The 24061-nt window shown below is 36.2% G+C and overlaps 1 protein-coding gene across 1 annotated transcript; it reads right to left on the reverse strand.

Annotated features, from left to right (window-relative positions):
* Positions 1 to 6168: 6168 nt before the first annotated feature.
* On the reverse strand, positions 6169 to 23611 carry fam204a (family with sequence similarity 204 member A). Its single transcript, XM_051916958.1, has 7 exons — positions 23174 to 23611; positions 22948 to 23035; positions 22577 to 22610; positions 21329 to 21431; positions 18061 to 18150; positions 6823 to 6932; positions 6169 to 6428 (listed from the first exon to the last, which is right to left on the reverse strand). Exons 1-7 carry the CDS (start codon positions 23414 to 23416, stop codon positions 6377 to 6379), a joined length of 720 nt encoding a protein of 239 aa, XP_051772918.1. The 5' UTR covers positions 23417 to 23611; the 3' UTR covers positions 6169 to 6376.
* Positions 23612 to 24061: the final 450 nt, after the last annotated feature.

A 24061-nucleotide genomic window follows, 5' to 3' on the forward strand; every position in this document is an offset into this window, starting at 1 on the left:
GTCTATTTTTTTCTTCTCCTGACTGATTAAGAATCTTTTGTCTTGACACATATAATTATTTAATGAACGCAGCGACAGAATAAATGACACGTCTTTTGTGTTATTATTCTGAGCATCTTGACAAACAAGGCCCGCTGAGTGACCTCCTGGCCTCTCTCAAGAGCGATGATTACACTAATTAAAACTGCAAAACATCTGCGAGGGCCGCGGATACGGCGAAATTAAGCAGGTCATTAAATCAGCGAAGGAAAAAGTCAACATCCTCACAGACAGCTCCTCTTTTCCTGTCTTACAGTGAAATGAATGCTAGCAGTGCTCTCACACGCACATGACAAAACATTCAATTGTTTTGAAGCTAAATTTTATTCTTCTCCCAAATGGATTGGTGTTTCTTTGTGAAGTCTGGTTAATCACACTGTTCGACATGCTAAACCGCTTATCTAGGGAATCTCGGCTATGATTTTGTCCTCAAGGTTCCACTTGTAGTATTTCTGTTTACACATTCTTTTCCTCAAGTGATGCAGGTTTCTAGTGAAGAGGGATTACCGTGTCTGTATGTTCATGGCAAAAACCTGGATTTCAACGCATCGTGGCCACGTACAAGCATCTAATAGGATTGGATGTCACAGATTTTTTAACATTATTCTTTTCCTAACAATAAGCATTTCCCCCCTTAAGTGTTTCAACATGTGCATCAAGAGTTTTTCCTCTGCGCTTCACAACAAATCAACACGGGTCAGGGTGCAAGCCTGGCCTGCAGTAAAGAAACGCTGCACAAGCTGCAAACATACACGAAGGCTTCAGAAAGCGGATTGTCCTGCTTTAAATGCTACAAACACACAGCTCAAGGCTTTGTGCCATGTTCAAAGAGATTAATAGACTGAGATGCTTTTGATAGGGAACCGAGCCGTCAAGCAACCCCTCTAAGCAGAAGGATGGTCATGTTCTTTGAAAGCCGGTCTCTGGAACATTCCCTCATGGTGAAATGGTTTATGTATGCGGCCCGAGACTAGCTTCTCAGCAGATGCATGTTCCTTCCGGAATCCTGGAGGACATGGGATTACTGTAAATGATGTACAGGTTATTTTCAAAAGGCTGTGAGAGTGTGGAGCAGGTTCCGCTCACATAAATCATTGCTCGGTTTTTCACTGGAACAAATAATTTCATCCATTTCAATATTTTCGGCACTGGCTTTAAATGACCAAAATGCTGCGCCACAAAAACATTGGACGGCTGTAACAATGTATGTTGTACATCCTTCATTGCAGGACAATTTCGGTTGACCAAAAATAGATTCAAATTGAGGTAAACTCAAGAAAATACACAGATACACAAAAAATGGTAAAATACAACATAAAAAGTGTTACTTTTTTTTTTTTTTTAGTTTTGAATGCAAGTAAAGAATCTGTATTAAATGTCATGCAATAAAAAGACCATGAATCATGAAATGAACTTGCAAACTGCACACACAATTTTGTTCCGATACAATTTGATTGTTGAATCAAAAACATACAGCGCAATCAATGTACCATGATTTCCAAAACAAATTAGTTTACACTTTATTTCGATAGTCCACTTCAGACATTACTTTGCCACTACATTTTAACTAACTCTCATTAATTTTCAACTAGATGTCAACTAATTCTCATTAGAGCATTAGTAGACTGTTAGGATTAAAGGGTTAGTTCACCCAAAAATGAAATTTCTGTCCTTAATTAATCTGTAAATTATTAATTACAGATTCTACGTCCGAACACCAGCTCAGTATTGGCTAGCTCCTGCGTCATCGTCACACCCATGCGTCAAGTGAACAGCGTAGGCCAATACTGAGTCGGAGTTCTGATGTAGAACCTGGAAGCACTGCAACATAAATAGCGTAGGAGAATAGGCAGAGACGAATTTGTTGAATAAAGTCGTTATTTTTGTTTTGTTTCTGTGCACAAACATTAAGGTTGAACCACTGTAGTCACGTTGACTATTTTCACTATGTTTTTACTACTTTTCTGGACCTTTAATGTGGTAATTGGGAGATAAAAAAAAAAAAAACTCTCGGATTTCATCAAAAATATCTTAATTTGTGTTCCAAAGATGAACAAAGGTCTTACGGGTGTGGAACGACATGAGAGTGAGTACTTAACTGACAGAAATTTCATTTTTGGGTGAACTAACCTTTAAGGTTAATAGAATAAGTTGACATGTAGTTGCAAAGTTACTTATAGTCAGTAGAATGTATGTTGGGGACCATCAAAATAAAGTGTTAAGCAGACAGTCTACTAATACTCTAATGACTGCTAGTTGAAAAAGTATTTGCAAACAGAATCCTGCACGGGTCCTGTTTGATAAACCCGCACCCGCAGTTATTAACAGCACACCTGACCCGATATCCGACAGAAACACAAATTTTAGCCCATACCTGACCCGACCCGTTTGACACAAAAACCGAGACCCGACTTGCACCCGCATTAAATCTCTTGAGGTACACAAAAATCGTTTTCTCACGTAGCCTAACACAAGCAATGAAACCAACATTAGGCATTCAACACAAGTAAAATAATAGAACAATATTTTAGTAGACCTATTTAACGGTAAGCTTAAAGCTAGTAAATATTTTAGCAGATTCACTCGGCATTTAAACACGGTTGCAAACGCTGCAAACCGTGCTGCCTTTAACGGTCTTCAGACAGCGTGAACACAAATAAGCACAGGACCATTTGAAAGCAGCTGTCAAATCAACCGAATTGAGTTGGAATAGTCTTGGCTATTGAACCCGCAATCCGCCCGCGCCTACTGCGCGTATGACCCGCACCCGACACGTAAATATTATTCCACCCGTTACATAAAATTTGGCGGGTCACCCGTCGGGTACCCGCCCGCGTGCAGGACTCTGGTTGCAAAGTTACTTATAGTTGTATGGAATGTCTAAAGTAGACTATTGTTACCGCAAATTATTTGAGCCTACACTGTAAAAAATAATTGTTGGTTTAACTTAAAAAAGTAAGTTACCTGGTTGCCTTAAAATTTTGAGTTCATTGAAATTAAAAACTTAAGTTAATACAATGAAGGTGATTGGTTTAATCAACAGAAACTCAAAATATTATGTTATCTGAACCACAATAATTATCTAAGTTGATTTGACAAAAGAAAAAATGTGATAAATCATGAAAATAATTTTTTACAGTGTACTTTTATGATTGTTTTAACAAATAGTTAATTCGGTGGTTACCGGATCTGCACTTACTGAACAAGTTATCATTTTCAGTCATATTAATAAATTAAATTCATTTAGATACTATCCACTACCACTCAAAATTGTCTGGTTGGTAAAATGTTTCAATGTTTTAAAAGATTGTCTTATGCTCACCAAGTCTGGATTTATTTGATCAAAACTAACATTAATAATAAGAGTTTTCTATTTTAATACATTTTAAAATGTCATTTATGTCTGTAATGGCAAAGCTGAATTTCATTACTCAAGTCTTCAGGGTCATTCTAATCAGAAATCATTCTAATATGCTGATTTACTGCTCAAGACACATTTCATAAATAAATAAATAAATAAATCTTACTGACCCCAAACTTTTGAACCGTAGTGTGTGTGTGTGTGTATATATATATATATATATATGTGAATGGAGGCTCCCCATCTGCAAAGAGAGTTCTATAACAAATTCTGTACACAAATAGGGTTGATTACCGTACAGTATAATTTGTATTTGCTTTAACTTTAAACATCACTTACCACTTCAAGACAAAAACTTGACTGACAGTGTATTGCATACCTAATAATTATAGACGTCTCTGGCAAACCTCACAACACTGTTGGAAACATTCTTCAGGATGTTGTGCAATGCAACAATAAAAATATTTTGTACAAGCCTTTGCATACGCACCCAATCATTTCTACTGTAAATGTGTGTGAATTTCAGTCCAGTGATATACGGCCGAACGGATGTGAAAAGATGTGATCTTTCAGCAGATGAGACATTCAGTGTGAAGCCTTCCGCAAGATGAGTGTAATTAGCACCTCATAGGTGATGACGTGCTCTCCTTAAAGACAAAAAGCCTGAGATGACTAATGGTAGACTGATGAGATGTGGTTTAGCCTTGGACATGTTCTAAACATAGTCTGACACATATGGAAATATGCATAAATCAAAGTTTCATCAAGATCTTGTAATGTTTTACAGATCATCTGATTGCAGAATTGTAAAGAGATAAATAACAGATGTAATTGATACTGAATGTTCAGATACTGAAGACTAACCTCTACTAAGTCTCTTATATGCTCACCAAATCATTTGATCAGAAATACAGTAAAAACAGTAATACTGTGAAATATTATTGCAATTTAAAATAATTGCAATTTTCTATTTCTAATATATTTAAAAATGTAATTTATTCCTGTGATGGCCAAGCTGAATTTTTAGCATCATTACTCCTGTCTTCAGTGTCACATGATCCTTCAGAAATCATTCTAATATGCTGATTTGCTGCTCAAGAATAATTTCTTATTATTATCAATGTTGAAAACAGTTGTGTTACTTAATATATTTGTGGAAACCTGTGACTTTTTAGGATCCCTTGATGAATAAGTTCAAAGGAACAGCGTGTATTTTTACATTGTTGCAAAAAAGTAATAAATTATAACTTGTTTGCAACAATGTAAACATCTTTACTGTCGCTTCTGATCAACTTTAACGCATCCTTTAATGCAGACCCCAAACTTTATACATATACATAAACACACGTATTACACAATCATTTTTTTTTATTCAGTTTATTCAATAAGGTCCAGATGCTCTACAGTAATTTCTAAAAAACTTCAAGATTTTAATCAGAAGGAATCATTGGCCTGCAGTCTTTTAAGGTTTCATATACTAGTGATGTAACAACCACAATTTGACTGATGTATTAAAGATGGCATTTACAACAAAGCAGTGCTTTCCTTTCAGCGAGATGTCTCCGTGGTAACTGGCAGGGCTGAAACCACACCCTACACCTTAAGGCAGCACTGACAAGTTTGTGCTACAGTTGTCAGTTGGCTGTTGTCAGGGTGGGTATGTCAAAGCCCTAAAAATTACAGATGTCTCCACCTCAGGGCGACAAAGCATAAATCAAGGGAGTGAGTCTCCACATTCCCGCTAATGACCTCACGAGACAGAGCTGTGCAGGTGGGAGGGATGGAGGGATGTTTAAAACAGGAAGGTGCTCAGCATAAAGAATCATTCTGATAAAATTTTAAAATAATTCACCTAAAATTAATTATATACTCACCCGTTTTAAAACTCATGTGACTTATTTTCTTCCGTGGAACTTGAGATGTTAATAGCAGAATTATGCCATTATTTTCAACACAATGAAAGCAAAAGGTGACCATGGCTGGATTTTTATTGATCAACAGCTTAAATTTTAGTCTTTCCCACATTATCATTTGGCCTCAGAAGTTTTCGAATATAGTCATATGGATTACTTCAATTATGTTTCATTGGTGTTTTTTGTTTTTTATTTGAGCTTGACAGCCCCTGGGCCCCCATTCACTTTCATTTTATGGAAATGAGCAGCATGAACATTTTTCAAAGCTTCTTCTTTTGTGTTCCTCGGAAGAAAGAAAAAACCACACAGGTTTGGAACAAAATAAATGATGGCAGAATTAACATTTTTGCTTTAAAATAATTATATTAAGATAATATAGTCTATACATTCTATACAGAAATACATTTCATATTTGAAAAAAAAAGAGAGCAGTCAACTGGATTTTATCTGATAGACAGGCTTATAAAAATGCACTGCCAACAGGAATCCTCTCAAAGATGCATCATGGGTTGAGTCCAGTGTCATACACGCCTGTTCTCCATCTTGTTCACTTTCTCCCTCGCACACAGTCATCTTACACTCGAACCCGACTAAACTCCTCGTTTATGACTGCTCAAACCTCCTTACAGCCGACAAATTTCATTTTGCCCAGGCAAATCCTATTGCATATTATCCTGTACATTGCATTAGGCCTCTAATCTCTCCTTTCTCTTCCCTCGCTCCATACCTCCATGGAAGAAAAAAAGCGGCTCCTGATTAACCCACTTACGGCAGTAAATAAATGGCGTGTGCGGATGTACGTGCCAGATTTAATTATGAGAAAACACATACAATAACGACCAATTTTACAATAAATGGTGTGCTTATAGAATTTATTTAGCTATATAAAAATGACCCACAAATCTGAATGAATGACCAAAAAACTAATTCAGAGAAAAAATAAAATGTTAAATGACAAATAAGGGAATTTGAGTGCAATAATAATGTATTATGAAAAGATTACCTCTATAAACAATTATCAACATGCCAAATCTTTACTCATCTTTTTAAAAAACTGTGAATGTCACATGAATCCCATATTGCTTTTGGTTTCCCATCTTTTCTTTGCTTCAAACCTAAAATTACAAAAAAAAAAAAAAAAATGCATTGAAAATGACAAACGAGTTAAAATAATCAAGAATTTTAGAAAAAAAAATTATAAAAGCAATGCAAAGAAAAAGCAATCAAAGCAGATTATTTTGCTTGCATATAATTGCAGTCAATGCAAACAAAATCTGTATATTGTGGCTACTTCTAGCTCACAGTATTCAATGGGCATTCAGAGACTGACCAAAGAGATAAGCAGCATTCGCATACTCATTAGAAAGCTCTAGTGAATACACATGAGCTAACACATAGTCCAGGAAAGAAGGGACATTTAAAGTGTGAAATGCAGAGTGACTTAATGAAACTGCAGGGTATCAGCACCGGGGACAGATAGAAGAAGAAGAAAAAAAAAACACAACAAACCCCCAAGCGATTTGCTTCCTCCTTTTTTGGGCTGCCCGGGAAGCCTCCGCTTCCTGTTTGGTGCTAGCGAAGTCACGGCAATCGGCGGCTTGTGCGATTTTCACGGCCAGCTATTGAGAAGGAGACAGAGACAAGCTCCATTAGCTGGAGAAAATCAGTCTGCCTGGCAAACATCACCAACACTGCCAGTACGTCAAGGTGGTGCTCGAAGAATGCCTCCGGTTCATATCTTCATCACTGCGAGGATGGCGTATCCCGCACGGACACGCACATGCTCGAGTTTCAAAAATAAAAAAAAGAATTTGTGGTTCATAGATAGAAGTAGGACACCCAACCCTCCGTTCCACCACTCAGCATGGATGTGCATAATTAATGTTATTATCTCATATACTTAATCTGTTCATCTAAAGAGGACCTTTAATTCTGAAAATTGCAGTGCACGCACTTAGTATGGCAAAATGAATGGAGGAGGGTGAGAGGCACATGTCGGCGGTATCAGTGAGGGGAAATGTGTGTGGTGTGGCTAGATTAATTCCAATAGCCAGAATGACACAGAGGGCTCAGGAAACAAAAGGAGAGTCCGGGCCTCTTCCATCACTCCTGGGATGGGTTTATTATTGGACCGCAAGAAACTTTGATAAACACTTGGAACAAATCGCAAACCCTTTTTTTTTTTTACCCACTGCCTTTCTCTCGCCGCCTCTGTTTTTTTCGGGAGGGGATATGAGGGTAATTCTTTAGAACAGTGAAAGAACACAATCAGGGGAAAAAAAAACTCAATTGGTAATGAGGAAATGTGCCACCATTTGTAGGCTCGAAAAAACCTGGAGAGAGCAAGAGAGTGGAAAAAAATGTTTCAATTATAATTAAGTGGGATAAACTTTATTAGAAAGACTGAAACTAAAATATCTCCTAATGCATGCTGGGATTAGGCAGGTCAGAGCGAGCAGGAAGGAGAAATTAAACTCTAAAGGCTTTTTATCGCCATATTTCAGGAACCAAGGGTGTAAAATGTTCTAATTTGGGATACATTAAAAGCCATAAAGGTCTTTCAAAAAGATTAATGGTACTTTGCTTGGATTTAAGATAAGGCCTTTAGCAGGCTGAGAGAGCGGGGTTCCGGCTGGGCCCTCGAGGCATTCATCTATACAGGCACTTGGAAGATTTGTAAAGGCGTCTGCATAACCTGAAGCTAACACACTATGACAGTTTTTTAAAATCCTTGCCATTTTTTTGAGGTTTTAAGAGCCATAAATCATGTTTTCTAGCAAGACAGCGCAGAGAGGGAAGTTATAATGGGTGATGATGCCCGTGTTTAGCGCAGATCCGCTGGCAGATAATTCACACCAGGGTGTTTTTGGAGAGGCGCGTTTAAGCGCAATAGGTGATAAAGCTTTCGCGGACAGAAAACGATAAACATGACATAAAAATGACACTGGTAAGAAAAAGCAGCATTTTGAGACAACAAAATGGGAGGATGCCAAATGGCTTCTGAGGTTTAAATCTTGAGATTTATCAGCGTTTTCGACACAAGGATTACCCACATTAACCTGCGCTCCAGCTTTAACCAAATTTTGCCCCATCACCCAAATTAATGCCCCCCTTCGCTCTTCCAGCCGGGACTCCCCAATTTTCACACACATTACTATATTCAAAGCATTAAAAGGTCTTTTTTTTTTTTTTTTAATCAGTCCAGTCTACAATCCACGATTGTCTTTACCGGGGCTCAACATTAATGTCAAGCAAGTTACCTAGGAGACAGAGCAGATCAAAGAGACAAAAAAGAAAAAAAAAGCTCTCAAATGTCTGATTAATCAAGCCTTGCAAACAGCTTATTTCTTTTAGCCTGCATGCAAGTATGAAAATGAGATTCGGAGCGCAGTACATTGTGCAGATTTGTTCATTCTTATCAGAACAAAGCCGGCGGCAGCTTATTTCATGGATCACTGGCACTGTCATCAGTGTAGCGCAGAGCAGGTGACAGCACTTCTTTCTGTGGCAAGAACAAAATTAGCAAAAAGTCGGCACAAATTAGCCTCTCATATTTTCCGTAATATGACATTATTTTTCATTTACTTTTTTGATCCACTTTTCATGATTTTCCCTCCTTTTTCATCCTTATCCCCCCCCTCCTTTTCCCTCTCTTGTGACTTAGTGCCAAATCCTTTCACATCAAATGCGGGCACAGAGGAAAAATGCAGGGCAGGAAAAAAAGGAATGAAAATCACAATCCAAAAAAAAAAAAAAAAAAAGAAAAAGTGGGCTGGGGGGGGGGGGGGGGGGGGGGTGGGGGGGCTAACATACACAACAAAAAGCGCTAGTGCTCTTTGTTCTAGGTAGTCACACTAAACCTTCCCATATTTCCGTAAGAATTACATTCAGTGCATTTTCACTGCCGTTTACTTCTCTTCTCTCCTCTTTAAAGGCATTATGTGCCATTTACCCCAGTCCTCAGCAAAGCCTTATTCAGTGCTGGGTTTATTTAGCACTATTAATGACTTGACCTTTGAAAGGTCTGTGAGGGATGAATTCATTCTGCTCAGCCCTGTAACTGCAACATGGGGCCACTAGGTGGGTTAAGTCAACAGTGGTGCAGTCCCCACTTGGTGTTATAAAGTAGATCACTGACTGCCACAGTGGCTGCTGTGACAAAAACATTAATGTGCAATATATGCATTCTGCATACATTTACAATGCTAGTCCATCACCTGATGCCAGGGCATTGTTCATTCCTTATTTCTTTATTTTTTGAGCCTTCCACAAATATATGACAATAAAGGTTGCAAATTATATCGGAGCAGACAAAGCTCTGATATATATAATGATATTATGATAATATCCTGAAAAAAATTACTTAAATTAATATGTATGGTGAAAAGTTTGGTTTTCCACTGATTTCCTTGCAGCTGTTTAAAATAGGTTTTAAATTAATTCTGGAGTTTGCATCTATAACCCAGGCTTTCTCACTCGCACCCACATACCGAAAAAGCAAGGGTTGCAAACAATTAAATCTCAAACAGTTGTAAATTGGTTTATACAATAGCTGTTACACATAACATTTACTCTGTAAAATAAGTGACACATGCACACACCTTAATGCTAAAATAACATGGTCATAGTTGACTTGTATACGACTGGAATGATTATTAGATTAAGGCTGTTTGTGTGTGTGTTTTTCATTTTTGGACTTTAGTTGGCCAGATAGTATTTACTAAATGCTACTCTCTAACATTTAAATTTCTAAAAATTCATAAAATGTTGGTATGATCAATTGATTAAACAATTTATGGGGTTCCACTTACATTAGAATATTACAGAACCATATAAATTGGCACATTTTTGGGTTATTGTAAACACTTAAAGGGATAGTTCACCCAAAACGAAAATTCTGTCATCATTTACTCACCCTCAAGTTGTTCCAAACCTGTATGAATTTCTTTTTTTCTTCTGAACACAGAAGATATTTTGATAAATATGAGTAACCAAACACTTGATGGTAGCCATTGAAAAAAAAATAATATGGAAGTCAATGGCTACCGTCAACATATAGGTTTGGAGTAAAATTTTACAGAATTTTCATTTTTGGGTGAACTAGCCCTTTAAGTGTTCACTATGCACCGAAAATGTGCCACTTTATATGATTCTGCAATATTCTCATGTAAGTGAAACCCATAAATTGTTTAATCAAATTTAATCATACCAAAATCGGATATTAATAAGTAGTTACATTGTCTTAAAAACACTTTTTTGCCTTCTCTAATATCACCAATAAATCAATAACATTATTGTAATTCTGTCCTGTCATGCCAAACGCGTTCAGTTATGACAGATTGGAATAATCATGGCTTGCATTTAAACAATACCAAGGGAAATCTCATGGAAACCAACGCATTGCCTAAATGAAAGGAAACAGGCCACGCTCCTGTGACAATACCCGGTGTCATCTACACTAAAGCGGAGGAGACAAAATCCTCTCAACAAAAGTGACATATTGAGAGTCCTACACTTGATATCCTTGTATACAGTGAAAGATCCAGTTAACATAGCTTATCAGTCTCAAGGGGGTGGTGGGGGAAATAAGACAAGGAGTTCCTGTAATCTTGCCACCAACTTGACAAACAGCATTACAAGACATACAGAGAAGCAGCCTCTCTGAGGGGGATATAGTTGGAAAAGCTCTCGGTATAATGCGCTTCTCTATGTTTCAGCCCCAATAATCTGATTCCAGATACATAAGACTGTCATCTTCAGGGAACAAGGGAGTGGAAAAAAGTCTGAAAGTTCGCTGGCTTTGTGCGCATTTCATTATCTTCCCTCTTCTGAGCAGGCAAGGCTTATTAGCAAGCTTTGAACTCACACTTACAATAATGTGCCATCAACAGTTTTATAAGCTAATTAGAAAAACAGTTTAATTAATGACTGACTGGCAATAAAATGGCAATCAAGAAAAAAAAAAAAAGGAAACGAGGGTGCTAAGCTTCCACTACCACCAATTAAGGGCTAATTACAAACAAATTATATATGTGTTTTGCTGTGGGCTTTAATTCGAAAAAAATGGCTTTAATTAAAAGAGAAAACATGCTAATTAATTAAACAGCACAAAAAAATCTACATTGAAAAGTATGCTTTGTCTATCAAGTAATTAATGAAATACAATAATCCAAATGAGATTCCCCAGCATTTGATAAAAGCTTAGGACCCATTTCAAAACCCATTTCAAAATTAATGGGCAAAAATTTAATGTGAGTCATCTACAGATATAATAAAAGTTCATTCTGTGATAAATTGCTAATACTGAAAGAAAATGGAACAAAGAGGACAGTTTTTGCTTAGCAGTTTTCTTGTTGCCAGAGGGGCCCGCACAGGAGGAAGAGCCAGTCTGGGGTTTCGTTACAGACTGGGTGTTATAAATGGAGAAAAGGGCTAAAAATACTTAATCATGCTGCTTTCAAAATCAGGAAAAAGACGTTAAGATGATTAATAACTGAGTAGAAAAAATAAATAAATAAGATACATTACGTTTAACGCACCAAGCCTTAGCAGCCTGTACAAAAGCCAACTAACTCCCTTCACAAAAGCTGTCAAACTAGTGCATTTTAATTGGATTGGTGTCTACCAATGAGTTTGACCTAACTGCAATACTGGCACTTCAAACAGTATGACACCCCTGTAAAGAACACACAAAGGCAAACTTTCAGAGAACTTTGTCATTAGAGATCTGCCTGTACCGAGACATATTGTATTTCAAACGCATATTAGGACAAAACCCCAGCTGATTACTATGAGATGAAGGCTGATAACAGGAAATAGCAATGCAACACATTTAATAAGTGTACCGATAATAATAAAGCCAATGCTAATGTATAATCTTGGTTGTGATGCAAAAGAAATGTGAGTATCTAACTCGCATACTGAAGAATATATGTGCCTGTGTTCTCGAACTCTCACTCACTCACCCGACTTTATCTTATTGCACCCCCTCCAACAACTTCTTTTCAGACTGTGTCTCCTTCTTTTAATCATTTTCATATTGTCTGACTGCTGGAGAACTTGAAATGGACACAGTACCCCCCACCGCTCGAGACTAGAAAGTCTACGTTTTGAAGTGGTAATGCGGAGCTAATATTTGTGATCGGGGCAGAGAAAAACTGTAGGAAATAATAGAGTGTGACAGTCCTTTGTTTAGTCTTGCTCAGTTCGTCTTTACCACTGAGACTCAAACTGCAGCTCTTTTTATTAAAATGTGCTTAGAAGGCTAAATGAAACCCCTTAAAAATAAGTTGATGCAAGTAATTCATTCTTTACAAAAAAAAAAAAAAAAAACATTAAAAATAAAAACATCTGAAATAAAAAAAACATGATTCTAAAAGTCAAATTAGAAACAACATTTCCAAACAGTCACTGCTTTGCCATAATCTTTGAAAGGTAAACTAAATTATGTTATATATCAAGATATTATATATGTACATAATGGGGTCCTAGAGACCTAAAAACAAACAATGCACATAGATTTTGGGAAGATGTGTATGGCAAATGAATAATGAAGTAAAAATGTTCAACGAAAAACATAAAAAAAACATTTTGGGTTCCCCAAAGAACCTTTCAGAGATCAGTTCTTAAAAAACAACCACCTTTTTCTTGGTGGGAAGAACATGTCAATAATCTAAAGAGCACTGTGTGCAAACAAAACGTTTTATAGATGATAAAGGTTCTTCATGGAACCATCAATGCAAATAAAGAACCTTTATTTTTAAGAGTGTACCTTTAAAAGGTCAGTTAGTTGGATTTTGGACTAGTACCTGTGTCTTTTTTGTTAGAGGATATGCAGTGAAGAATTTGATAATACTGTATTTAATTCTAATCAATTAAAAAGCTTTTACCTTTTACACTAATTTATAAAACACTTTGTGAATCAAAAACAAAAAGAACAGTTAAACCTTCAACAGAATATTTGAATACACTTTCATGAAAGGAAAATCTCAAAGAACGCTTTACTATCCACATTTGTGTTTAAACACTTAGACAAAGATGAAAGCCCACATAACACACACTTTTTAGGATAACTTGAAAGAAGGTTTTAACAAATTGCTTTAATTTGCAGATTAAAGGAAACAAGGAATAAAATATTATCATATGATTAAAAAAAAGCAAAACAAGGAAGCAACCAATAATTTGTCTACATTTAAAAAATTCAAAACAGCAGTTTTTTATATATATATATATATATATATATATATAAAAAAGCATAAAAACTTATGATTTGAGAGGAAAAAAAGTTTTAAAATACCTCTGGCCCTTTATGGAGATCTTTTTTGAGGACAAAAACAAAGACCTTTAGTATATCACTGTCTCATCGACTTCTAAACCCTTTAATTTAACGCTGTATTAGCATGTAAACATATAACAGAACGCATGTTATTTCATATATCAGTAGACACAAATATTATTAGAACCTTGAAATTGAGGCTTGCCACAGCTGGGATTATTGACTGTTCATTGCATTATTTCAAACAGCTGTGTCTGCAACAACGTTTATCCTGGGCAGAGCGCTCTGTGGCCGCACGGAGCGCTATGATAATGAATACTAGCCGGATTACAAATTAGGGCATAAAATGCTTAACTAATACCCAAATTGCCCCCAAGGACCCTTGAAAAGGGGCAACATATTTCTGTTTATCTAGAATTTGTGTTTAGTGCACTGGAAATGTTAGTGATAGTAGGTTGTGTAGTGATTAAATCCTTTCAGTAAAAAAAAAAAAAAAACATTGAGCGCTGGTGTTCATATGGGTCACGTAAGTTCAGATCTGGCTTGCAACTTTCAGATCTTGTTCCTCCCTTTCTATTTCTGCCATTTTCTGTCCTTTCTCTACTTACCTCTAAAGTAAAAGTGGTAAAAAGGCCAAATTTTGAATTAACACAGCTATGCTTTTATTCAAAAGATAGTGGTCAGTAAGATTATTTTCTCTGAAAGAAGTATCAAAAAGGATGCTTTAAATTGATCAAAAGTGAGAGCAAAGACATTTATAACATTACAAATATATATTTCAAATAAATGCTGTTCTTTTGAACTTTCTATTCATTTAAGAAAGCTGAAAAAATGTATCAGTTTTCACAGAATTAAGCAGCACAACTGTTTTCAGCATTAATGATCAGAAGAAATGAGCACCAAATCAGCATATTAGAATGATTTCTGAATGATCATGTGACATTGAAGACTGAAGTTATGGCTGCTGAAAATCCAGTTTTGTAATCACGTGGATAAATTACATTTAAAAATATATTACATTAAAGTCTTGTAACAATATTTCACAGTTTTACTGTATTTTTGATCATATAAATTGAGCCTTGGTGAGAATAAGAGACTTTTAAAATTACTGACCCCAAACTTTTGAATGGTACTACATATGTAGCTACACTGGCACACATATGCAGGCATAAAGTATGGCTACAATAACAAATGGTGCAACACATATACCTAAATCTGAAACTCTTCAAATTTCAGAAATGATCTTCCATATGTGCAACCTACCCTATCATTGCACGAACTACAGGAGAATGTTGTTACCATTAACATGGCTGATGAAACTTTGGATACAAAGAACATATAAGTATCATCTTATCTTGGCATGTTCACAAAAATCTTCCATACCTACATCTCCCTGAGGGATGCTGAATCAATCTATTGAGCATAAGGGACATGTCCAGCAGATGACAAATGCACATTACCTGGTGAAAACTGTAATATACAGTCTTTAGTGGAGAACAAATAAAGCAGCTAACAGTGGCATTACTGCGCAGCGACTGCCAGTGTTCTGTCAGAGGCAGACCTCAGCTGTCTGGCTGAGCGAGAGATTCAAGACTGCTAAGTCTGCTCAAATCCACTGATGCTCTAAGAAGCTTTCTGTGACAACATGGTCCTGGTAAGTCAATCAAAGAGGAAAGCCATGCAGTTTGTGTTTGTGTTTTTACCTGCAAGCCATGGCAAACTAATAACGCAGCCTGCTATAATTACTATACCAGTGTTATTTGATAAGAGGCACTAACCTTAAACATTTCAGTGCTGTCATTTGCAAGCTTTTAGACAGCATGATGGCATCTCTGAAATTCTTTACCTGCTTTTGAAGTCTAGATAAACTCTCTGTGAAGGAATGCTTAAATCTGCCATTCTCAACCAAACAAAAGAACAAAGGCGAGGGCTGATATTGCCGTGTGGCATCACAATGAAGCCCATGTAATGATGAAATGTTTCCAAGAATGGTTTCCAAAGAAACCGTTATTATGTCTCCGTCTACCTGGGAAAGAAAAAGATAAAACCACAGAGATACTCCAGAGATAAGCGTAAGTGGCATCTGTATGGATTACCGCGTAAAGACTCTCAAAAGAAAATTGGGCCTGTTGTTGGCATTACTGAGCTATTTAATGCTTGTTCCCATGGCGCTACGCTTGCTAGGAGCATGATTATCACCTTGCTTTGAACTGATTCAAATCAACAATCAACAGCATCACAATATGATTTCATTAGTGCGGAGTAAATGGTGTCATTTTCGCATTTACACCAAGAGAAACAAGCTGTAATTGATTACGTAGGAAACTAATATTTGAGGTTAACACGATAAACACTGCTCCTCCCAATTAGATGGATGGGAAAGCTTTATCGAAGCATGACCTGAGTCTGTTTTATCCATAATAAAACTATAAAATTAATCTTAATAGAAAATTAATTATTGTAGAAACTGAAAAATACATTTAAAAACACCAAAGCCAGGAACAGATACAGCTGCGGTACGGCAATAAACCGTAAAAGAAAATTATCATCACAAAAAGGATTTGCAGAATGAGTCCTACAAACCATTTGGTACAACTAAATATAAAGTTATTAACAGAAGATTAGTTTATACTTAATATATCGTAACGCAACTGCATTATGAAATAAAGCTGGTTTATTGTTTGTATGACTGACACCTGCTATAAAAATCTGTCTGACAACATAGCACAATAAGCAAGAAAGAAAGAAAGAAAGAAAGAAAGAAAGAAAGAAAGAAAGGCTTTTCACACTGAAAAGAGTTAACCCTGGGTCATTTTAAATCCTGGGTTAGAGGAATCCTGGGTTATCTTGATTCACATTTCACACTGCTCACAATTTACCCAGGGCTAACAACTAATCCTGGACGTTCATACGCTGACGTTTCACATGTACATTCCTAAACCCTGGGTTAAGGTAAGAATAAAAAATAAAAAAAAGTTAAGAATGAAATGGTTTCTTCATCACTCCAAATGACAAGTTTTCCATCACCATTTGACATTTTTCCCTATCAAACACTGAAACAACTGTTTAGAAATAAAGAAAGAAAGAAAGAAAGAAAGAAAGGCTTTTCACACTTGAAATAATGGTCACACTTTAGATTATAGGGTCCAATTCTCACTATTAACAAACTATTAACTATGACTTTTGCCTCAAAATCCAAATTACTGCTTATTAATAGTTAGTAAGGTGGTTGTTAAATTTAGGTATTGGGTAGGATTAAGAGATGTACAATATGGTCATGCAGAATAAGGCATAAATATGTGCTTTATAAGTACTAATAAACAGTTAATATCCTAGCAACATGCATGGTAATAAGCAACTAGTTGATAGTGAGAACTGTACCCTAAAATAAAGTGTTACCGAAATAGTTAACCGTAGATCATTCTAAATCCCGGGTTAGAGGAATCCTGGGTTATCTTGATTCACATTTTACACTGCTTATAATTTACCCAGGGTTAACAATTAATGCTGGGTATTCATACACTGACGTTTTACACTGTACATTCCTAAACCCTGGGTTAAAGTAAGAATAAATAAAGGTCAGATTGAAAAGGATTCTTTTTCACTCCAATTGAGGCATTTTCCATAACCATTTGACATTTTTCCCCATCAAACACTGAAACAACTGTTAGAAAGAAAGAAAGAAAGAAAGAAAGAAAGAAAAAAAATCCGCACAATTGTTCTTTTGTCAAACCACTTCTGTATTAAAAAAACACTTGGTTTGGGGTGGAGTGACTGAAGAAATAAAAATCATGTTTGCAAAAGTATCATGTTTTCTTTAAAAATGCTTAGAAGTCACCAAATGTATAGGTAAGTGAACTATAAGTACATACCCCAATCTTTTCTGTACTAAACTGTTTAAGGTTGACAGTGAACATCAATTCCATGCAGTAATGCTGGAATCAAAGCCTAGGCCGGAATTTAGTGGAATGCATTTCAGATTCCATTGAATCAAAGTTGCGAGGCTTAAAAATATTGCCTGCTATGATTGCCCCAACTTCAGAAAAGTTGAATGTCTTTTTAACTGCAATTACAGCTGTGCGAATGTTACATTTTCTGCCAAATTAGCTTCGAAGCGCTTGATCCTACGTACACTCCTAAAATGTGTCTTTTTAAAACTGCAGGCACTGTATTTAGGTATGAGCCCACTTCAAAGGTGTAAAACTGGCACCTTGAAAATGTTTTAGCGCTCGGGTTGAAAGCATTGTAGCCTTCATTAAAAGGCAGAACCGAAAGTTCTATAGACACTGCCGTACTTCAAACTGGGGGAGGGCTTTCCATTAACTTTAGTGTAAAAGGGTTGCAAGACTTTCTGCCCAAGTGTGTGTGTGTGTTTGTAGCCTCTGTCTTTGCAGGCAAAATGGCCGCAGACCCATTAGCTCAATTTGTCACAGTTGGTGCGCCCCCCGAGATGGCTTATCTGGGCAACATACCTCTCGAGTAGCAAGTCTGTCACTCAGTTCTTCCGCCTTCCCATAGTCCCCTTCAGCGATGGCACTCTCTATGCTCTTTTCCAGGCCTGACTGAAGATGAGAAGGAGGGAAATAAAATGAAGTGATTTTCAAATAGAAATAGAAGGATGAGAAAAAAAAAAAATATATCAAAGAGTAACTTAAAAACTCCCCCAGGCATTCTTTTTAATATGACTGCCATTACAACAAATATGTAGATTTCCTCTCGTAAATGAAAATCGTTGGTTGATTAAATATTAGGCAAAAAATCTGTCTAGCCACAGGAGGTTACCAAACATAAATGTTGGTCTTTAATTAGATATTTCCATCAAAGCAGCAGGACTGGTGGAGAAGAGCTCTCTGTCTGCTACTACGGATCCATAAGACAAATCCCAAAGCAAAGACAACATTCTCATTTTCTACCAGTTTTACTAATTCTAGACGTGTTTGCTTCTTATGGTCAAAAAAAGATGAAAACATAGCAATACATACATAATGAAAAACAGAACTAAACAAAAGTAGAATTACCTGATGTAATTTATTCCTGAGCTAATGTATATTCCATACTGTGATTTCAGAAACGGTCATATAATATTCATTCTGCTTAGGTAAACATTTCAGAGGGACTGTTCCAATCAGCCTCACTCACAACTCTGTTAAAATGTATTTTCACAGCATATGCTCAGCCCTTTAATAATGTTTAATCCAAAATAGATATAGCCTTTGAAAGTGAGGGAAAATGGAGCAGCAGAGCTGTCTAAATTAACAGGACAACCGGATATATATAATCAAAACAATATTTTAACTCAATAACCTTGCTAATGCAAAATTACTTGAGCTCAACATTAAACGATATGGACAATTGAATTAGCAGCGTTTTCCTACTTAAAACAAATTACATTTGCCGACATTCTGCTTACATGACAATTTACAAATTAAAATTCTGCAAAAAATGTTTGAGTTAATGCTGCAGAATGATAAGTAATATGCATTAGTGCAAAAAGGGCTTGAAGTTACAAATGAATTGGTTCTGTTTACAAAGCTTTGCACTTAAAGAGACTTATTTATAGAAAATTTAATCAGGAAATTCCTGCATGACGAAATTAAATTATGAGCTAATGTACAAAGTCAGCTTTCTTGAATCCTTTTCTCACATATTCTGCTCTCATCTCACAAGGAACAGACCGAAATCATACACTGCAAAAAGACATATTATTGCTTTAAAAGAAATGAGCTGTACAATATATATATCCAAACCTGTGCACAGACACCACGGGGGGAAAAAATCCATTCAAACTCAGTGTTTTGAAAGGTGGTTTTTGTTTGTCTGTTTACAGATGTTTTCTTTTTTTGTTGTTGTTGTTGTTTTTTTGCAGACAGAGGAAGTAAAGCAACAATGCAGCCATTATATGCACACTAAATTCCAACCTAAATACCTAATATGATTTAAAAAGAAAATAATATATTATAATAGAGTAGATTATAATTTAATGGCTCTTTAATTACTTCTTTGTACTACAAAAGTACATTAAAACCAAAAAGTGTTAAAATCTACCTTGCACTTTCTCCTAAAAACAATTTTTAAATCATATTTTCAGTTTATCTGTTAGAAAATCAGAATTGTTTTTTATCATGACTTGAGAGTAGAATTGTCACTTAATGTTAAAATTCTCAAATATTTCTCAAAAAAGTTAAAAATGTCATTACCCTCATGCCAATATCCAAAACCCACCAACGTGGCCATAATCAGATCTTTATTAAATTAAAAGATATTTTTGATAAAATCCGATGGCTCAGTGAGGCCTCCATTGACAGCAAGATGATTGACACTTTCAAATACCCAGAAAGCTACTAAAGACGTATTTAAAACAGTTCATGTGACCACAGTGGTTCAACCTTAATGTTATGAAGCGATGAGAATACTTTTTGTGTGCCAAAAAATCAAAATAACGACTTTATTCAACAATATCTAGTGATGGGAGATTTCAAAACACTGCTTCATGAAGCTTTGAAGCTTTACGAATCTTTTGTTTCAAATCAGTGGTTCGGAGCGTGTATCAAACTGCCAAAGTCATGTGATTTCAGTATACGAGGCTTCGTTATGTCATAAGTGTTTCGAAACGTTTCAAAATATCAATGGTTCACGTGACTTTGGCAGTTTGTTACACGCTCCGAACCACTGATTCGAAACAAAAGATTCGTAAAGCTTCAAAGCTTCATGAAACAGTGTTTTGAAATCGTCCATCACTAGATATTGTTGAATAAAGTCGTTATTTTGTCTTTTTTTGGCACACAAAAAGTATTCTCGTCACTTCATAACATTAAGGTTGTACCACTGTAGTCACATGAACTGTTTTAAATGCATCTTTAGTAGCTTTCTGGGCATTGAAAGTGTTAATTGTCTTGCTGGCAGTGGAGGCCTCACTGAGCCATCAGATTTTATCAAAAATATCTTAATTTGTGTTCCGAAGATGAATGAAGGTCTTACGGGTGTGGAACGACATGAGGGTGAGTAATTAATGACAGAATTTTCATTTTTGGGTGAACTAATCCTTTAATGTTAAATGAAGTATTTCTTTGTGATGTATATTCAACATGGGAGGACTATGCAACAAACAATTCGATTCTACTGCAACATTTCTAACAAAATGCGAAACTCAAGGAGGCTGATATCTAATACCAACTTCAATGTGCTGGAAGAGTGGGTAATACTAAAAACAGGTCCATTTACAGAGGACAAATAAAGACATATGCTGTTTATTATACTCCTTATGCAGTTCTACATATGATGCCCTTTCAGCTTCTGAGTGGGGAAAATCTTAATGTCATATTTGTAGCACAAGCTGTCCGGTGTATTTGATTTGCAAGCATTCCCCTCCCTATCACTGAATTACAGCATTACAGAGAGCTCCTGACTCCATTGTACTGTGGCTTTCAATGGAGAAATCCACCTCATATAAGAAATATTAAACACCAACCAGAACAGACAGTGCAGCTACATCCTCATGTCAAGATTAAGGTAATCTCATCATTAAATATAATATGATCTATTCTGTTATGCTCAGTGTCATGTGGAAGAAAGGACGCCTCCTCACTCTGTCTTTCACATTTGATAGAGGAAACAATTACGAGTTACACATACAGTAGGCAGAGAACAGAACGAGGCAGTGGGATAAAAATGCTTTCAGCATCAGAGTGGAATTAGGACACCCACAGAGAGGTAGAGGAAGATGGCGGAAATCATTGTTACCATGAGAGGAGGTCTGCTACAAGGAGGAGGCTTGAGTCTATCATTGATGCCAAAATACTGCGTTAGCTCCTTCCAGTGCTCCTCCTGTTTCTCTTCAGGCTCCCTGAGCAAAGACACAGAATGACAAGTCTTCCTGTTATTATTATTATTCACTCCAGGACTAGCAAGTATACTTTGTGAGATTCAATTATTTCTGTACACTTGCCTTTCTGCTATAACTGGTGAATTACAAAGCCAGTCACTAAGCCATGTTTGCTTAGTGAAATCGGCAGGATGTTTCAAATGTGAAGAATTTTGTACTTAGATGAAACATATTCTATTTGTTCCCCACAAGGCTAGAATACACTACACAACTTTTAAAATTTAAATAGATTTTAAAACACTAAGCACCATGCAGCTGCCAACTGAGAATCACACACTACCAGACTTTTCAAGTCATTCCAAACACAACAAACTCACGCCGAAACATGTACCTCATTGCTTAAAAACACACGACAAATAAACAATCGCTGTGTCCAAAATCGAATACTTCCCTAATATATAGTATGCGAAAAACAATACGTATGTCTGAATACACAGTATTCGAAAAACAGTAGGCAAAAAGTACTCGGATGACTTATTACTTCCGCCAAGATACTGAAGTGTGCATTCGATGGATACTTTACCATCCAATGAGGCCATGGGAGATGATTTATTAATGGCATTGAAGCAACGCAACTGATGCTGGTAGGTCACATGACAGTAACAACATGGCAGATGTAGTACGTCCAAATTTCACTCATACTACCCATATTCATATATAGAACATCGCAAAGTACATTCAAATTCAAATATAGTACCTACTCAGACAGTATGCGTTTTTTCGGACACATTACCGAATGTGTTCTAAAATCGGCTCAAAATAATAACACGTTTGATACTGTCCAACTGGACCGATTCATAGTCTGAAGCATACAAAATTCTGTGCCCATCATACACTATGCAAAAAGTTGTGGTGTATTATAGTATACTGTAATATTTCTCACAACAGTCAGTGAACAAATAAAACATTTCAGAACTTTATTTTAATTTATTCATTCCTTCACCACTGAAAAACAAATTCAGTCAAAGTTTATTAAGCCTAAGGACATGTATATCAGCTTCGAGTACACGTTTCTCTCATTGTCTTTCTCAAGACCTGCTGACTAATGTACTGATGATTTGTTTGAATGGTCTGTTTTGGAAATCATCATTATCTGTCCACCATACCTTTTCTGCTCAGTGTCGCAATTCTGTGTCCCACCTGTTTGAGGTATAAAAACAAAAATATGTTAATTCAATGTGTCTAAAAAGGTATGCACAAGCATTTAGGCATATTGATTAGAAAGAGTGAAATTGTGTTGTTTATCTCCACAAACAGAGTGCATGTGGAATTGTGGATTATATTAGTTCTAAATCCTACTGGACACCCAAAAACCAAAACAAAATGCTTGGCATCATTGTAATTGCATGGCAATTTCCTTTACAAATGTGCATTTTTATGTTTGCATGGAAATGTTTAATAAAGTAGATAGACTATAAACCACAACAGAAATAGTACAGGAGAAGAGCACTGGTAGGTAATGAGAAGACAACTTGACCTTTCCTGTGGCGCCTTTTCCTTTGCCGTTTTGTTTGTGGTTGCTTCATTCTCTGTTCATCTTTTGCTTTTTGGAGATCTTTGAACTTCTGCAACAATAACAAAAACAGTGCTGTCAATCAGTGAAACTGACAATTCGACCTACAATACATAACTCAATCACTACATGATCTGCACTCTCTGACAATATAACTGCATACATGCATAACTTCAGTCAGTCCACGTACTTGCCACTTATCCAAGGAAACTCCAGGAAGACAATCATCCCCAGAGGCATCATAATTGTGCAATTCAGTTTTTGACTTATTACATTCAACCTGTACACAAACAAAATGTTGCTCTGTGCCTGACTGACATAAGGGGTGCTCGTCTGTCTCTCCTTGTCTATTTTCTGGTGTTACTTCTTCATCAGCATCATCAGAGCTCAGGTCAGCCTCAGTGAGACCCGGCGGCAGAAGTCCACTGTACATATTAAATCCGGCGAATCATCAAAAACCCAACTGTGGCAGACTTCCGCATTATTCTATGTCACAAAACGGAGGTTATTTATGCATAAAGCATATTATTAAATGAAACGGACGATATAACGACATCACAATATATCAGCGCACAACACCAATAACAGCATGACGCTTACAGTTGCTTTCTGTATTTCCGTGTTTTGAACATAGACCTTCATTATTGGATCGGCGGAGGAGCGAAAGATGTAACAGAAACGCTGATTGGTTACTTTAATCTCATTATTATGAAATCGGATCCTGCCTTTTACAAAATAGTGGAAGCTGTTCTGTGTTATGAATAATAGTTCACGACTAATATTTTTGTTAATTCGTCTATTTCTGTATAATAATAATAATATTTTTTTTATTATTATTATTACTGATTCTACTTCTACTACTACTACTACTACTACTAGCCTTCTAAATGAATTACTGTATTTTTACGTCTTTTTTCAATTGCATTTTTGTTATAAAATTTGTTATAACATTCTTTTTAAATCTAATCTAAATAGATGGCGGGTGATTAAATGTGGACCCTTTTTAGCCATGAATAAATTGCCAAACTAAAATGTCAAAGGTCATTAAATATGAAAATTATATATTGTATCAACTGCT

This window comes from Ctenopharyngodon idella, chromosome 13 (assembly GCF_019924925.1).
Source record: "Ctenopharyngodon idella isolate HZGC_01 chromosome 13, HZGC01, whole genome shotgun sequence".
NCBI lineage: Eukaryota > Metazoa > Chordata > Actinopteri > Cypriniformes > Xenocyprididae > Ctenopharyngodon > Ctenopharyngodon idella.